At 52.7% G+C, this 17,019-nt stretch overlaps 1 protein-coding gene and 1 pseudogene across 1 annotated transcript; one reads left to right on the forward strand and one right to left on the reverse strand.

The window, feature by feature from the left end:
• Positions 1-421: 421 nt before the first annotated feature.
• Positions 422-16,962, reverse strand: RAB11B (RAB11B, member RAS oncogene family). Its single transcript, XM_054583328.1, has 6 exons — positions 16,794-16,962; positions 8,781-8,976; positions 7,763-7,956; positions 7,363-7,443; positions 6,603-6,770; positions 422-755 (listed from the first exon to the last, which is right to left on the reverse strand). The coding sequence occupies exons 1-5, from the start codon at positions 16,831-16,833 to the stop codon at positions 6,625-6,627; spliced, it is 657 nt and encodes a 218-aa protein (XP_054439303.1). The 5' UTR covers positions 16,834-16,962; the 3' UTR covers positions 422-755; positions 6,603-6,624.
• Positions 15,894-15,984, forward strand: LOC129078587 (uncharacterized; annotated as a pseudogene).
• Positions 16,963-17,019: the final 57 nt, after the last annotated feature.

Raw genomic sequence — 17,019 nt, forward strand, 5'->3', positions numbered from 1 at the left:
TTGTCCTGCCCCTCCTTTAGTTAGTGCATAGATTTAGCTCAACTGCTTCAGTGCTGCTGTTATACTAGCTTATTTCATTATTTTTAATGGAAATATAAATCATTTTTATATATTTGATTTTACAACCATACAAATGTTTTATATAGTTATAAAACAAAATTTAAAAATATCCCTAAAAACTAAAACTAATGACTTTGTGTATGCAGTTAGCGATAAAAAGAGTTAAACTCCTAGTGACTTTAAAACACAACATTTTGACTGTACATACCACTACTATATTGGTAGAAGTGGCATTAAAACTGTTGTTCTAAGCGTGCTGCATGTGTAATGGGATAAAGCAAAGGAGTAATTATATTGGTGTTAAACACTGGGATTTTCAGAGGGAGTGAAGTGGGTATATATGTAAGATTGATCATGTTAAATAAAACCCCTGTAGTCTTGAATTTGAATTTGGAGTATTATGAAGTATTTTATTTTTATAAAAGCAAACATTTCTTAGTTTTGTCCACTGAAATGGTAAAAAACAAAGATCTCATTGCAATGAGTACTTCCTTAAGCATGTGGTCTTTAAATACCATTTCCAATCCAAAGAACCAGGGATCCTGGCCAGGTAGCTCAGCTGGTTAGAGCATCATCCCGATACGCCAAGGCTGCAGGTTCCATCCCCGGTCAGGGCAAACACAGGAGTCAACCAATGGATGCATGGGTGAGTGGAAAAGAAGTCGATGTTTCTCTTTCCCTTCCTCTCTCTCTCTCTACAATAAATAAGATAAACTTGACACATCATGATGTACCAGAAAGCACAAGAGTTATCAAAGAATCAATGACATTACCCACTAATGTAGTTTCAGTGAGGGCCAATCAGAAGCTTCCACTGGCCACAAATTGGACGATGTGGCCTCCAATAGGGGTAATGACTGCATATCAAAACACATCAAATGTTTAAATCTATGCACTGGGTTTTTAATTTATCTTAAAATAATGTCAAATTTACATAAAAGTGGCAGAAATGATGCACAGAGCTCCTGAAAACCTTCCACCTAATTGTTAACATTTCAGAATCCTTTGAGTATCCAGTACACATGTAGTATCTCATTAATCCTTAATACTTAAGCGTATTTTTCTTAAGTACAAGCACACTCTACCCAATAATCTCAGTAGAATCTTAAAAATCAGGAAATTAATATTGATCCAATATTACCATATAATTCCCAAATATTATTCATAGTTTCAATAAAGTCCTTGAAATCTCCAGAATCCATCCCAGAATCATATTATATCTAAGTCAGTCTCTGTAAACAGTTCCTCAATCTGTCTTTCACAACCTCGATACTTTGGGAGATTACAGGCTAGTTGTGTTGTCAAATCTCTCAACTGGTGTTTGTCTAACATTTCCTCACACTTTATGCATTTGGGAAAGGAACCACAGTAGCGATGGTGTTCAGTGCATACATGTGTCGGGGCAGAGAATGCTGATTCCTCCCATCACTGATTATGCTAACGTGATTAAAATTGTCTACCAGGTTTCTCCAGCATGACTTAGTATGTTGTACTTGTTAATAACTGGTTTATAGGAAATACTTTGAAACTAATTAAGTATCCTCTTCCTCAACAAACCTTTACCCACCAGATTCAATATCCATTGATGAGCCAATTTCTGTTGTTGTTAGCTTCAACAACAATGGTTTTTCATTTTTACTCACTAGAATTCTGGACGAACGCCCTGACTGGGTAGCTCAGTTGGTTAGAACATCCTCCTGATATGCCACGGTTGTGGGTTCAAATCTTGGTCAGGTCATATGCAAAAATCAACCATTGAACGCGTAAGTAAATGGAACAAATCTCTCTCTCCCCCTCTCAAATCAATAAAAATTAAACATTTTAAATTTTAGAAAAATTCTGGAGGAGGATGGCTGCTGGCATTGGTTTGGTCAAATGATGGTAGGGTCGATGATTCTGAGAATCTCTTGGCCTTTCCCTCATGGTAGCAAAACAGCTGCTGTAGCTCTAGCCATCACATCCTCAATCATGGCAGAAAGGGATGTTACCCATCCACATCTTTTATTATATAATGGTTGCTAAATAATTTTTCTAATTCCAACTTTCAGCACTTCCTTACTGGCTCAGCAAGATGTTTTATGGTGGAATTTTCTTTAAAATTTTCCTGCCTCAGCTCTAGAATCAACCATTTCTCCAAGAAGTCCTGGTTCCTTTTAATACAAATGATATTTAAAGCCAAGATCTGAATGCTCAGTGTGCTCATTGCTACCACAGTATCATTAATTCTTGGTTCTCTCATTGTTAATTCATATGTACATTCGTACATATATAATTTACTTCCCTATCATTAAAACCATAATGCACAATACCTCTAGTTCTAATCCAACATCAAGAATTATTCCAGTTCCTTTACCTGTTTCTAACTTCCTTCTCTGAAGTGAGAAACCTGGCTCCCATGATCCCCAGTTTATTTTCTCATGTTTCCACCCTCCAACCCACCCTGTGTGTAACCAAACTCCTAGATACACTGGGCAAGAGTCAGCCCCTGATGTACTGCCCCTACCCAATTCCATTCCCATTGGGCACATTGGCTGAAAGCTTGGCCCCAAGAAAGGGGCAAAGTCCATGCATTTTAAATGAAAATTAGTAATAGTTACCTCTGAAGGCTTTGGAAGCCAACCCATAATCTTGAACATTATGAATTTGAAAATGGACAAGCAAAGAAAGTAATTGTTTATGCTGATCTATACAATCTGTACCCTGGGGTAAACACATAAGATGAGGGGAAAATTTTTTTTTTATTGATATATTCCACAAATAAATAAAGGGGAACAGAATGTGAGTATCACCCTTTTGTAGTCCCTAGCGGATTATGAATCTGGGTGATACTTTGTAGCAGCTGCTAACACAAATGAGAAAAATGTTGACATCTATTTCCTGTGTATGTGCACAACATCACCTATGAGGTGCTCAATCCTAATCTGAGCAACCACTAGATCTATTAATTTACAGGAAATGATGAGGACAAAGGGATGTGTCAAATGGCACCATAGGTCTATAGAGAGAAAAAGTGATTGCCAAGGGCGGGGGGAAAGGAAACGGGAGTTACTCTGCTTAATGGGTACTGGGTTTCTTTTCCAAGTGGTGAAAAGGGTCACGATTAGATAGTGAAGGTTGCACAATATTCTGAGTATACTACCACTGAATGTACATTTTAAAATGGTTAAAATGGTGAACTTTATATCAAATTTTTAAAAAGCAAAAAGAACCCTGACTGCTGTGGCTCAGTGGATTCAGTGCCGGCCTGCAAAGAGAAAGGTCACCAGTTCAATTCCCAGTCAGGGCACATGCCTGGATTGTGGGCCAGGTTCCCAGCTAGGGGCGTGCAAGAGGCAACTAATCAATGTATCTATCACACATAGATGCTTCTCTCACTATCTTTCTCCCTCCCTTCCCCTCTAAAAATAAAATCTTTAAAAAAAAAAAAGCAAAAAGAGGGGTGTGCAACAGATAACCGATTGATTTTTCTCTAGCACATCGATGCTTCTCTCCCTCTTCTCCCTTCCCTCCCCTGTGTAAAAATAAATAAATAAAACCTTTTTTAAAAAAAAGCAAAGACACCATAGGGAAGCCATCACCAAAATTCAGACTGAGAAACTATCATTCAAATGGCCCACTTCTTAAATAAAATGGAAAAAAAAAAAGAGAGAGAGAGAGATCAAAGTAGGAGGATCAGTAGGTTAAAAGACTGAAGAGATACATTAACCACTTGGGCCAGTGGACATGTTTGGATACTGATTCAAACAAATCATAACAAAGGTTTAAACCAATAAGGGAGATGTGAACACTGACTGGATATTTGACAATATTAAGGAATTACTGCTCATTTCCTTAGGGGTAAAATAGTATTGAAGTAATGTTACCAAAAAAAGTCTTTGTATTTTACAGATGCATAGTGAAATATTCCTATTAGGACTATGGATTGCAAATTCTTTCTCCCATGTTGCGTGTTCTTTTTACATGGTCCCCCCTTTACCTTTCTTTTAAAAAGATTTTATTTACTTTTAGATAGAGGGGAAGGGAGAGAGAGAGGGAGAGAAACATCGATGTGTGAGAGATACATCAATCAGTTACCTCTCGCACGCCCCCAACCGGGGAACTAGCCCACAACCCAGGCATGTGCCCTGACAGGGAATCGAACCCGTGACCTTTCAGTTCACAGGCTGGCACTCAATCCACTGCGCCACACCAGCCAGAGCCACTCCCTTTAAATTTTTTAAAAAATTTATTGGGGCAGAACACTCCCACCCTTAGCTTTTTTAAAATCCAACTTACTGGGGTGGCCCTCACATATCGATGTTTCTCTCCCTTTCTCCCTTCCTTCCCACCTCTCTAAAAGTAAATAAAACTTTTTTTAAAAAAATGGTTGAGATGGCAAATTTTGTAATGTGTATTTTACCATAATAACAAAACAAAAAACCCTGAACAGTGCCTGGCACAAAGCCAACATGTGGTGCTTATCAAATCACTGAAATCAGAGAAACTGAAATAGCATCACTGTGCTGTCACACCAAGGGGACGGGGTCACATCGGTCTCATCCCCTGGTATGTGCCCAGGGCCTGGCCAATCTGAGGCTCCAGAGAGATTGGATCTTTGACCACCTGAAACCTTTCCGGGTGCTTCAGCGCTTTACCTAGCTCTCCTGCAGCCCCCATTCACCTTCTGCCCTCTTCACAGCCCACCCCACCAAACCCAGGAGACGTGGGGTCCCAAGTGTAGTTCAGTTCCCTGTCAGGGCACATGCCTGGGTTGTGGGTGCTCCATAGCCTGGAGTGTGAACCCTGGCTCACCCCAACTCCTGTCAGAACAGCCCCTATAACTCAGAGCTCTTTTGGAGGGATATGCGGGCTACCCGTCCCTCCAGGCAGGGAAGCTGGAGCCTGGAATCCCCTTCTGGTAACTCCCCTAGGGGTCAAGGGCACAGAGGGTTTCAGCCAGAGGCTGGAGCTTTTAGAACAGCTGCCAGGCACTCAGGTGAGACGGACCAGACACTGGATCATGTGGTCAGCGCAGGGACAGGGCTGGCCACACCTCCTCCTCCTCCACTTTGGGAACTCACCCTCAGGCCAGTCCTGCCCACCTGGACAAGGGGAGAATCGGAAAAGAGGAAGAACCCCAGGCCGTCCATCTCCCCTGTCACCAGCATCCCATTCAGCTCTCCTCAGGGGTCAGCCTGGGATGGAGAGAGCTGGGCTGGGACTAGAAACACCAACGTCCGGGCAAGCCCCTCTCGCCAGTCCTTGCTGGGATCCCAGGCGGTGGCCAAGTGCGGGGCAGGTGGAAGCAACGAGCAGTCCGACTCCCAGGGCTGGGAGGTAAAAGGAGTGGGCACAGCCCATCCCCTCCAGAGGGCCACCCTCAGGCCCTAGAGCTGGGAGTCCTAGGACCAGGGAGTTTAATGTCAAACCCCTGGCCTTCCCTCCCTCCCTGTCACAGGTGTAGCCTGGAGAGGGTCCACCCCACACTGGGACCCCCATGGTCAGCTCAGGAGGCCTCTGCATGGCCCTGGGCGGGGGCTCAGGCCTGGTCTTCTCGCTCCCTGTCAGGCCGAGCCCGGCAGTGCAGCCCACGGCAGGACGTGTGCAGCAAGGGCCGTGGCTCAGGGGTGACCACCTGGCGGAGAGAAAGAAGACAAAGGCGCGGCGGCAGGTTGCTGTCCAGGAAGTCAGGTTACACATTTTAGTAACGGGCCAGAGAAATGAGGCATTGGGGCAACAGTGCAGGGGCCACAGGGATAATAAGAGATCGGAGAGCTAGGGTTTGGCGTCAATCTTACAAAGTGTATAAAGAATCTGTGTTTCTCTATAATAACAAAAAAACCAGAGGCTACAAGAGCGGTTGTATATACAAAACACTGAGATATTGCTTCACTTGCAAACAGGTTCCTGACCAGACGGGCAGACAAGACAGAGAGAAGGGCATGGGGGGGGTGGGGAGTGCGCCGCGTGCAGAAAGGAAGGGGGCGGGTCTTCTCCCAGCATAAATCTACAGGCAGGAGTTGAGCTGAATTCACGCACACACGGGAGAGGCCAAGGTCAAAGGCGTATGCCGGTGCTGGCTGTGCGTGGGAAGTGGGGTGACAGGAGTCTGTTTCTGCCTGCCCCAGCCTCCCGCCCTGGTCGCTTGCTCTTCAGGCTTCAGCCCAAAGCGGGGTTCTAGGAGGGGACCAGGGCCAGCTAGGACAACTGGCAGGAGAGGGAGGGAGGTGATCACTCCTTGGATCCTGCTGTGGGATGCTGAAGAAGCCTGCTCGGTGCACCCATCTCTTGCCTCCGGCCCTGTCCACCCTATCACCCTTCCCGCCCCGCCCCGCCCAGAGACCCACTGGGGCCCAAGAAAAACAGATGCAGCAGCCGGGCTTCAAGTTTTCCTGGGGGTGGGGGAGGGACAGAGCTGCTGCTTGACTCCCGTTCTCCCGAAGCCCCAGCTGACGTGCGGAGCTCAGTGGGAGTGTGGGGGTCAGTCACAGAGGGACAGAGAGTGTCAGGTCAGGGAAAACGTCACGGCGAGGGGCAGGGGAAGGGCGAGGATGTGCACGCACGCTTGGACGAGGCACGGGGCGGTCACAGGTTCTGGCAGCACTGCAGCTTGCTTGGCTTCTGTCCGTCGGTAGTGGGCGGCACGCTGATGTCCACCACGTTGTTGCCAGGGGACTCGTCATGGGCCGCGCGGTCTGCAATCTGCTTCTGTGACACGATGCGGTAGATCTCTGCAATGGGGGGATGCGAGGTGAGTGCCCTGTGTGCCCCTGCCTGCAGTGACTGTCCCCTGCAGGACTCGCCTGGATGTCATCTCCTCCAGGGAGCAGCCCCAAGACTGTGCCCCTCCCAAAGGCCCCCACTGCAGTTTACTCACACCCCCTGACATAAGGGTTCCCCCAGTGCACTCAGCGAGAGTGGAACCCACATCTGGTCCCAAAGATACCCTCCCAAGCTCAGGGTTGTTATTAAAGATCAGAGAACCCCTCTTCCTCAGAATAAACTCTGCGAAGACCAGGAGCTCTGGGCCCAAGGTTGACTGCCCCCCACCTAGCTGTTCTCTGGTGGAGCCATGACTGGGCGCACCCCAGGATGCTGGGTCCAGGGGCTCTCTGGGTCCCGAGTGCCAGTGTGACGGGATCTGGCCAGACCTCAGAGAGCGTGCATTGTCCATCCTCCTGCCTGGACTGAGTGGCAGGTTTAAGAAATGAAGGTTCAGGGGCTACATTATGGAGCGTGCAACCAGCGTGGCTGGTGCCCTTCCCATGCCACCCTTGGTGGGCCTGCTGGGGTTCCTGCGGCCCCCACCAGGCCTGGGACCACCTGTGAGAATGTTCTTGAAAGCTTCCTCTACGTTGGTGGAGTCCAAGGCTGAGGTCTCGATGAAGGACAAGTTGTTCTTCTCTGGAACAGACAGAATATTGTGCAGGTGAGCGGGGGGTCCTCCCCTGCCCCTTCTAGGAGCCTCTACATGCTGCCCGCTCACCTGGCCGGGGAAATGAAAGGCTGGGGTCCAGCGGGTAGGACTGCAATGCCCACTCCTCGGGGAGGGGATGATGGCACTGTGGCCTTACCCACAGCCAGGGAAAATGAGAAGGACCTAGGGGGCTGCCTGCTTTTCAGAAACTTTTCTGAGGCCTTAGCCACTGCCTTGCTGTCAGGAGCTCGCCCCTGCAGGAGGCCCTGACCCTAAGTGAAACTGCTCCGACCCGTAGGCACTCACCTGCGAAGGCACGGGCCTCGTCAGTGGGTACGGCCCGCAGGTGGCGCAGGTCGCTCTTGTTGCCCACCAGCATGATGACAATGTTGCTGTCAGCGTGGTCCCGCAGCTCCTTCAGCCAGCGCTCCACGTTCTCGTATGTCAGGTGCTTGGCAATGTCATATACCAGCAGCGCACCCACGGCACCGCGGTAGTACCTGTGAGGACAGACAGCAGGGCGCAGCGATGAGCTGCCCACCGGCACCTCCCGGGGGCTCCCAGGGCTCTGTGGGCAGCAGCTCCCAGCTGAGGAGCGGCCACCATGGCCTCGAGGGAGGGCTCTGCAGTCCCAATTCAGCTCAGGACTGTGGGGGCCTGAGGAGGGGGTTTAGGGCCTGAGCTCAGAAGACACCCACCAAAAAGGGAGAAAGAAAGAGCACCTGTGCAGGGAAAGGGTTGCTGCTGGGCAAAAGCTCCGACGTCTGCCGTGGCCCACCTACCAAGGAGACTATGGACACGCAACCACCCTGAAGGACTGGGAGATGGGGAGGTGACCAGGCTTCAGTGGGGGGCACTCAGGGAACAGTGAGTGACTAATGAGGAAACGGCCAGGGGGGTTGGAGAAGTCTGGGAGGAGGCAGTGTGAGTAGATCCTGATGGCTGGGTGGCCACGGGGAGCTGAGGGAAGAGGAAGACGGGCAACACAGCCAGGCAGGGCAGGCCAAGCAGGCAGGGCTAGGGGTGGGCAGAGTGGAATGGCCCTATCCAGGCCCAGATAATAGCCCTCCCTGAGCAGCCAGCACCCAGCAAAACGGCAGTGGCCCACAGGGCCACGGGACATGCCCACATGAGGTCACAGTGGTCAAGGGTGGGCACTGGTCTTCCCAAGGGTCCCAGAGCTCCTGGGGGCCTCATCCCTCCACGCTGGGCCAACATCAGGGCTATGCTTTCCTCTCTCCTCCTGCCCAACTCCTACCCTTCCTTCGGCACCTACTGGCCCTGTGTCCACGGCCTCCTGACCCTCCCCATCCCTGCCACTCACGCGGAGGTGATGGCGCGGTAGCGCTCCTGGCCAGCGGTGTCCCAGATCTGGGCCTTGATGGTCTTGCCATCCACCTGGATGCTGCGGGTGGCAAACTCCACGCCAATGGTGCTCTTGCTCTCTAGGTTGAACTCGTTGCGGGTGAAGCGGGACAGCAGGTTGCTCTTCCCCACACCCGAGTCCCCGATGAGCACCACTGGACAGGCAGGGGGAAACACAGGCGAGGCTCCATGGGTCAGAGCAGGGCGGCCCACCAAACCAAGGCCCACGCGTTGCCCATGGCCACCCGCAGAGCCGTCGCAGAGGTGCCCTGGGCTCTTCGGAAACATAACAGCCACCACGGGGTGGAACCAGAGCTGTCCTAGAGCCCCTCACCTGATGCACCAGATTTCTTGGTACAGAAGCGAACAGTGGCTCCAGGCTTCTGGAAACACAGCCACTGTAAACAGCACTACACCCCTGCCTCCGTCTGGTTCTTCAGAGCAGTCCTGGCCCAGCTAAGGCTCAGGGACCCAGGTACCTCTGCAGGCAGGAGGCTTGGGATCTATCAACCCCAAACTCCCCCTGCAGCCCTGAGGCCCAATTAAGCTCTGTGGCTGGGCGACCGCAGGCATGTCATTTAACCTCTCTAGGCTGCTTTTTCCAAAGGTATGAAAAGAAAGACAGGAATGAGAGCCACTTCAGGAAAGGAAACACAAGAGCTTGCAGGATCAGAATTCAGGCAGCACACCACCTGCTAAGACAGGTGGGGAAGCAATTGTTACTACTGTTCCACCAGGTTCCTACCAACAGAGACCTGGCTCTGGAGTTCTAGGTAACAGGAAATGAGAAGCCTCCTGCCCCATGCCCACCCTGCTACGTCCTCATGGAAGGCAGCTGCAAGCAAACCAACATTCTGCTCAACATAGCCAACTCGCCCATTTACAACAGGAACGTAGCTGAGGGTGTAGCTGAGAGGGAACAGCCCCCAGAGTGGGACTGCTCTGCAGGGACATCCAGGACAAGAGCCCTTCTGAGCAGGACAAAGCCGGGCAGAGCAGCCCCAGTGGGTCTCTCCCATTAGGAGTGGGGCCACTCGAGACAGTCTAGGAAGCTCCTGGGCTCAGGAGGGCTGTCCTCAGTCCCAGGGCACACTGGAGGGGGACTGTGTCTGTGCATGCGCGCACATGCGTGGGTTTATGTGCAGCACAAAAGGAACGACCCACAGCAGTCTGACCAGGCGCCCCAGCGGGAAACCGAAGGATCCCCAAGTGTGAGCCTTGGGTTCTGGCACCTGAGGGTGGATCTGCCCAGTGGAGAACTGTGGGAGCCATAGGCTTGATCACCCTCAGCCCCAGTGAAGTTTCTCCTCGATGAAAAATGTTACGTGTGCCTGTCAGGATTCCCCCCACTTCCTACCACCATCACGGCCCTGACCCTGGCTAGTCCAGGCAGCTTCCTCCTCTTCCTGGGTTGCTGTACCAGCCCCCCTCCCCGGTGTCCCTCAGTCTTCTCTCACCCGCACCCAACAGGCTGTTCTCCCAGCCACAGCCACCAGGCGGTATCTGTGAGCTCCCGAGTCGGTCTTGCCCCTTTTTCCACAGCCCTCCAGGGACCCTGCCTCCCTTGCTGTGAGAGCCCAAGTCCTCTTCAGGACACCAAAGGAGGCCCTGCCAGGACCTGCCCTTGCTCCTTCCCTGCCCTCATCTCCTCTCTCTCCCCTGCTTGCTTACTCCGCTCCTGCCACGCGGGCCTTCTCGCGGGGACTCACAGATGTGCAAGTGCACACTGTCTTTTGCCTGGAATGTTCTTCTCCAGGTACTGGCCTGGTTCCCACACTCCTCTCCTCTAGGTGATGCCTCGGATGGCACCTGATCAAGGAGGAGGCCCCCCCAGCACTCCTCGTAAAACCTCGCTCCCCCCCCCCCACCGACACTCCCCACTCCCCTCCCCTGCCTTTCCTCCATAGCTCTCACCACCCTCCAACACTCGCCTGGTTTCACTAATTTGTTTTTTTTGCCAGCCTTCCTCAAGGGCAGGATCTCAGACAGTATCGTTTCCCTGCTGTCTCCCCAGGACCTGGCACAGGGCCCCTCACACAGGACAGAGTGAACAAAAAAAAAAACAATAAAGTGGCTGCAGAGCCTCCAACTCACCATCCTCAGGCAATAGGGAAGAAGGGGGCCGATAACCCAGCCTTTAGGACCTAACGTCCTCTCTGCGTTGGCTGCTTCAGAGCCAAGAATAATAAGAACCAGAAGACAATTTAGCCCTGGCTCAGTTGGTTAGACTGTCCTCCTGATACACCAAGGCTTCAGGTTCAGTCTCTGGTCAGGGCGTGTACAAGACTCAACCAATGAATAAAATAAAAATCAATAAATAAAATTTAGCCCTAGCCGGTGCAGCTCAGTGGACTGAGTGCCGGCCTGCGAACCAAAGGGTCGCCAGTTCAGTTCCCAGTCAGGGCACATGCCCGGGTTGTGGGCCAGGTCCCCCAGTGGGGAACACGTGACAGCAACCGCACATTGATGTTTCTCTCCCTCTCCCTTCCCTTACATCTAAAAATAAATAAATAAAATCTTTTTAAGTTTAAACATAAAATAATTTTAAATTTGATTTTAGAGAAAGAAGGAAGAGAGAAATTTCAATTTGTTGTTTCACTTATTTATGTATTCACTGGTTGACTCTTTTTTTGTAATTTAATTTAATGTTTTTACATTATTTTTTAATTTTTTTTTCCCATTACCATTTATCCCCTCTATGCCCTCTTCCACCTCCACCCACCTCACTCCCACCCTCACTGGTTAATTCTTGTATCTGCCTGACTGGGGATTGAACCCTCAATTTGGCTGATGGGGACAACACTACAAGCAAGCTACACAGCCAGGGCAAAAAGAGAAAACCTAATGAATCTGTGCTGAGAAAGCCTCACAGAAGCCTCCTGTAACCCATGTTACCAATGAGGAAACAGGCGCGGACAGGAGAATGACGGCCCACGGTACACGATGAGCCGAACAAAAGGACACAGGGCAAAGGTCTGAGCAGGCCCACGCCCACTTCCCAACCATGCTCACCTGGACCACCCACTGGAAAGTGATCTGGCAGGATTTGAACCCAGGTTTTCTGTGTCTAGGGTTGAGCGCAGGGATCTGATTCAGCCTCCTCCTCTCGCACCACCTGGGGCATCCTGATCCAGTGGAGGAGCCAGCAAACTCCTGCTCGTCACTCAAAACGCCTCGTCAGGCGTCTTCCTGTCCACCCCCACCTCCCCCGCCAAACCACTACATGGCCTGGCCCACAAGACCTGGGATGACAGAGCCAGTGTCCTGTCCTGACACCGTGGGTACCCAACACGAGACTGCCACGTTGGCTTCAGAGAAAGGTTGAAAGCAGGTGGAGATAGACATGGGCCTGCAGCCCAGGGCCGAGGGCTCCCAGCCACGCTGGTGGGGTCCCGAATGGGCTCCGAGGCCGTGCAGGCCAGGCTGGGCTGACTTTTGATTTCTGTCCAAAACCCCAACCCTCACCTCCTTCCCATGGCAACCAAAGGAACCTGGCCAAGGCAGGGCAGGTTTGCTCACTGTGCTCACATCATCAGGGATGGAAGGAAAAATGAAGAGTCATCCCTTTTGAGCCCGGCGCAGAGTCCCCCCCGCCCCGCCCCACTCCCTAGCCAACCTTCTCCCCATGTTAGGGTTCTCTTAGCCCAATCAATTCTGCCCTGGCCCAGCCTGAAAGGCTTTATTATCAAGTTCTTGGGGCCACCCCAGAGGCAAATGTCATTATCATTCCTCTTGTACAGTTGGGGACACTCAACACAGTGACCAAGTGGCAGTCCAAGGGCCGCCAGCCACTGCCCAGATAAACGGCGGAGAAGCCAGAATGCCCAGGCACTCCCTGGCACATGTGCCCAATGCAGAGACGGCCAGCAGGGCAGTGACCGGGCTGGCTCGGGGTACAATGTGGGAATGAGAATGGCACTGTCAAAGGCACAAGCAAGCTATTGTTTTGGGGAAATAAAGGGCCCTTGAGGACATGACCCCCAGCATTTCCACAGAAGCTGATGGCAATGCTGGCCAGGAAATGGCCTCTCTAGACACGCCACTTGGCTGGCAGGGCAGGTAAGCCTAGGTGGCAAAGACAAAGAGCTGGTACCTCTTGAAGGCATGGGTCCCCTGGCCTGCCCCGTGACAGTGTGGCACCCATCACAGGTGGGTGGTGGGCACTACACTGGGCGCACATTCACATGTTCAGGCAGACTGAGTGGCCATTCAGGTAGGGGGGATACGCTCCCCTACTTCAGGCAGAGCCGGGCCCCCCCTCTCCTCCAGGAAGCAGACTCGGATCATCTCAGGCTCCAGGGACTGGCACCTGGGGGCAATCTCGTTAGAGTTATTCCCTGGGAAATCAGGGTGCAGAGACGAGGTGTCCAAAGCTGGAGTACAGGCAGGGCCACCATTCGCAATGGGAAAGGACGCTGTGCTCGGATGCCGGACCCGTGCGCCTGGCGGGGTCCTGCCCAGGCTGCACGGCCGGGAGGCTGCCTCCGGAGCACTTGGCAGACAGAGGCGAGCACTCGGGCTGGCTGCCACTCTCTCCTCGCCCTCTTTCCCAGAAGGACTCATAGATGGGGTGGGGTAGTCACAGCCCAGCAGAGAGGGCCCTGGGCCACTGTGGAAGCTTCCCATGCAAACCACAACCTTATGGACCAGGTGAATAGCCAGGGGCTCTGGAAAGACTTTGGTGGACCGTAGGGATGCCACCACTCCCACTGTAGACCCCACAGCCTGGCCTATCAGAGGAGAGGCCAGGCAGCCCCCAGGGATGGATCGGCATGCTGGGCAAACGGCCCACAGCTGACAGGATAAAATGTTAGCAGGATAAATGTGAGAATCTATAATTGGGTACAAATAAACAACCTCACTTCTGGGGAAGGGTGAATGTGCAGAGAAGAAAATAAATACCACGTGGGAAAAACACCCAGGAGGATCTGTTGGCCTTGGTGGTAGAGGTCAGGGGAGCCAACTTGTGATATGGCTGCCAAAACAAACAGGACTGGAAAGAGGGCTGGACAGGCGGCAGCCAACATCCCAAAGTGCTCTCATTTTGTGTGGCCCCTCCATGCCCAGGACAGGGCCAGGGGAAGATGACCAAAGCCTGGGGGAGGTTGGGTACACAGTCGGGCGTGAGGAGATGGCTGCCCCTTTTCCTGATAAAACAGTGTCCTGCACCAGGAGGCAGGGCTAGGAAGAAAGCTGACCCTGGTCAGCCCTTCTGGGGCAGTAGTGTCTTGGACTCCTCTCTCATGCCCATGCCTAACTCTCTGCAGGCCACGGAGTCTCAGGAGGGACTGAGGAGGGTGCTGGTGCAGCATATTTATCTTTCTGTCTACCAGCCCCATTTCTGGTAACTTACGTGGGGGTTGTGGCCTCCTTCTTTATTTACCAGAGCCAAATAGAGTTTCCTTTTCCCATTTAAGGGAATGAAAACCTGAGTGAATTTAAAAATAAACATTAAAGGATAACAGGGAAGAAGGTCCTCCGACAAGGTGTAAGTGTAAAGGAGAGGTCTCAGGTAACCACAGTTTGGGGAACCCTGACCTTGTGGGTTAGATTTTCACTTCCAACCCAGCCTGAGAAGGCCATCGGAGCACCTGCCGGACTCAGAAAAGGAGGCCAGTGGAGGAGGGCAGCAGGGCAGGCGGGCAACCCTCTCCCCCATGCCAGCTGCTGCAGAAGCCAGATCGGTGCGTTTCCAGGAAGTGGACTAGAGTGCACAGCCGTTCCACTGCCCCTGACCCAGTAACCATGCTTCTGGGAAGATACTTCAAAGAAATAGCCCAAAGGGCAAAAGATGACTCGTGCAAACACTGGGACCTGCTGGGACCTGCGTTACTTTTAGCAGCACATATTTGAAAATAACAAGCAAATGATCACAGAAACCTGGAGGGGGTGATTGGGGGAACGCCCCCTGCTCCTGCACTGCCACATCCAGCCGGGTGCCCAGCCCTGATCCAGGAGCAGCTGCCTAAAGGCATGCTGAGCAGAGACAAGCACCAGTTCTAGCAGAACTGGAGTCCAGACCACCTGTCACCAGTCCCCAAAGGCCTGAGAGAGCTTCCCCCGCCTCTAAGGTGAGACCAACCACAAGGCTTAGTCAGCACCAGGGCCATGGCCTCATGCCTGCTGACCAAACAGCTTCACTTGCCAGTAACACATCAGCCTGCAGGCAGCTCCCAGAGCCCATGGTGCTGTGAGGATGGACTCTGGGCCTCTATCTGGGTACTCTCTCTGCCCAGTAGCCTTTCACCACATGGAAAACCCAGGTACGGAGTGCTCCACCCGCTCTCCACATCCCCAGAGTCCCCAGGCCCCAGGCCCAAGATGCTGGATGGTCATCCAAGGCTACCTCCAGACACAGACTACACTCCCAGGGATGGCCAGACTCCCCCCAACAAGGGGAAGATTCCAAAAGCTGGCATGGGAGGCAGACTCTCACACAGCAGGCAGCAGAGCAAACGCGCCCCGCGTGGGCCCAGGAGTTAGGTCTCAAGGGCAGCCACTATTAGCCAGGGATCCCAGCACGGACAGCAGAGAACCTGGCCAGAGTCCAGCTTGGCACACAGAAGGTGCTGTGAAGCCTGTGGCCCCTAAACAAGCTAAGCTGAGAGACAAAGGACTCTAGTGACATGTGGCGAGTCTCCCCAGCTTGGGCCTACGTGAAGGAGCTCCCCAACTGGCTCCAGACCAGCCATGGCTGGCTGACCTGCCTAGGCCACACTTGAGGCTCATAAAGCCCTCTGTCCCCCTGGCTGGGAAAATTGGCCCAGACCTGAGCCATCAGAGCTCATGTGTTGAAGGAGGCAGTCTGACATCTCAATCCCAGATCCTGGCTACAAATTCCTCCAGACACAATCCCTAAGTGGTAAAGCCCACAGCTGACCTGGGTTCAAAATCCTGCTCTAACACTTATCACTCTGCCCTGGTTTCCCTCTACCCCAGTTTCCAGGGCCATAAAAGGAGAGGCTGAATATCGACCTCACAGGGCTGTGGTGACGATTTCAATGAATTCACGTGTGTAATGAGCTTGGAAAAGTGCAAATACTTGGGCAGTGTTCTTAAGAGTTCTAAGTGTGTGCTCGCTTTGGCAGTACCTATACTAAAATTGGAACGACAATAAGATTAGCAAGACCCCTGTGCAAATTCGTGAAGCGTTCCATATTTTTATGGTACCAGATAAAATTATAGACGAGACTGAAGCTTGTGTCTCATCCATTATCATGTGTAATCAATAAACGATTTACCAGTAATATCTTCTTGAAATAAAGAGAATTCTAAGAGTTAAGAGCGGTAACTGTTGCTATTACCCACCAGGCCTAGGTCCAACACACACACCTCCCCCACCCCTCCCGCCCCCACCCCCGCCCCCGCCTCCCTAACCCACCCACCCCAGGCGCCCCTCCAAGAAATCCGGTGTCGTCCAACACACACCTCAACCCACATTGTTCACCCCTCCTTTCCCGGGCCCCGCCCCCAAACGTGTTACCTCCGACCAAACATGGCCACGCCCACCCCGTGAGGAACACCGCCCCCACCCGCCCAGGCCTCTTCTTGGACACGCCCGCCGCGCCCTAGCCACGCCCCCAAAGGACCATCCTCGCTTCCGAACGACAGTCCCCATCCCCAAGGGAGCTTTCCAACCGGCCAGGCAAAAGCTGGGGCGGTCCCGCCCCCTCCGGAGGCCCCGCCCCAACGGCCTCTTCTGCCACTCCGGGCCCCACCCCCTCTAGATTCCGGCCCTGCCTGGGCGCATCCAGGGAACCTCAGGTCCCTCTGGCCCGCCAGGTCCGCACGGTCGCACACTCAGGCCCAAAGCTGACAGAAACCAGCCTGCCTAGGCCTTCTTGACTGCCTGCCCAGTAGGGCCGCTAGCCCCGGGCTCCGGCCTGGGCCCAGGGGCCTGGACGCAACTTCGGCCCGCCTGTCCGCCGTCTCGCCGTTATCTCCTCGCCCATTTGTGCCCCACTGGCCGTACCTTTGAATAGGTAGTCGTATTCGTCGTCCCGGGTCCCCATTGTCCTGGCGCTTCCGGCGGGATCCGCGACTCCGCAGCCCCACCACAAACACCCGACGGGGGCGGGGCCGGCGCCGCGCAGAGCGGCGGCCGGATAGCCAATCAGCGCCGAGTAGCGTAGAGACTGACACCCAGAGCAGCCAGTAAGAGACGGAAGAAGACCCCCTGGGGTGGGCGCCGTCTGGAA

Source organism: Pteronotus mesoamericanus, unplaced genomic scaffold, assembly GCF_021234165.1.
Source record: "Pteronotus mesoamericanus isolate MK-2021 breed Mesoamerican mustached bat unplaced genomic scaffold, CSHL_Meso_final contig_730, whole genome shotgun sequence".
In the NCBI taxonomy this organism is placed as follows: domain Eukaryota; kingdom Metazoa; phylum Chordata; class Mammalia; order Chiroptera; family Mormoopidae; genus Pteronotus; species Pteronotus mesoamericanus.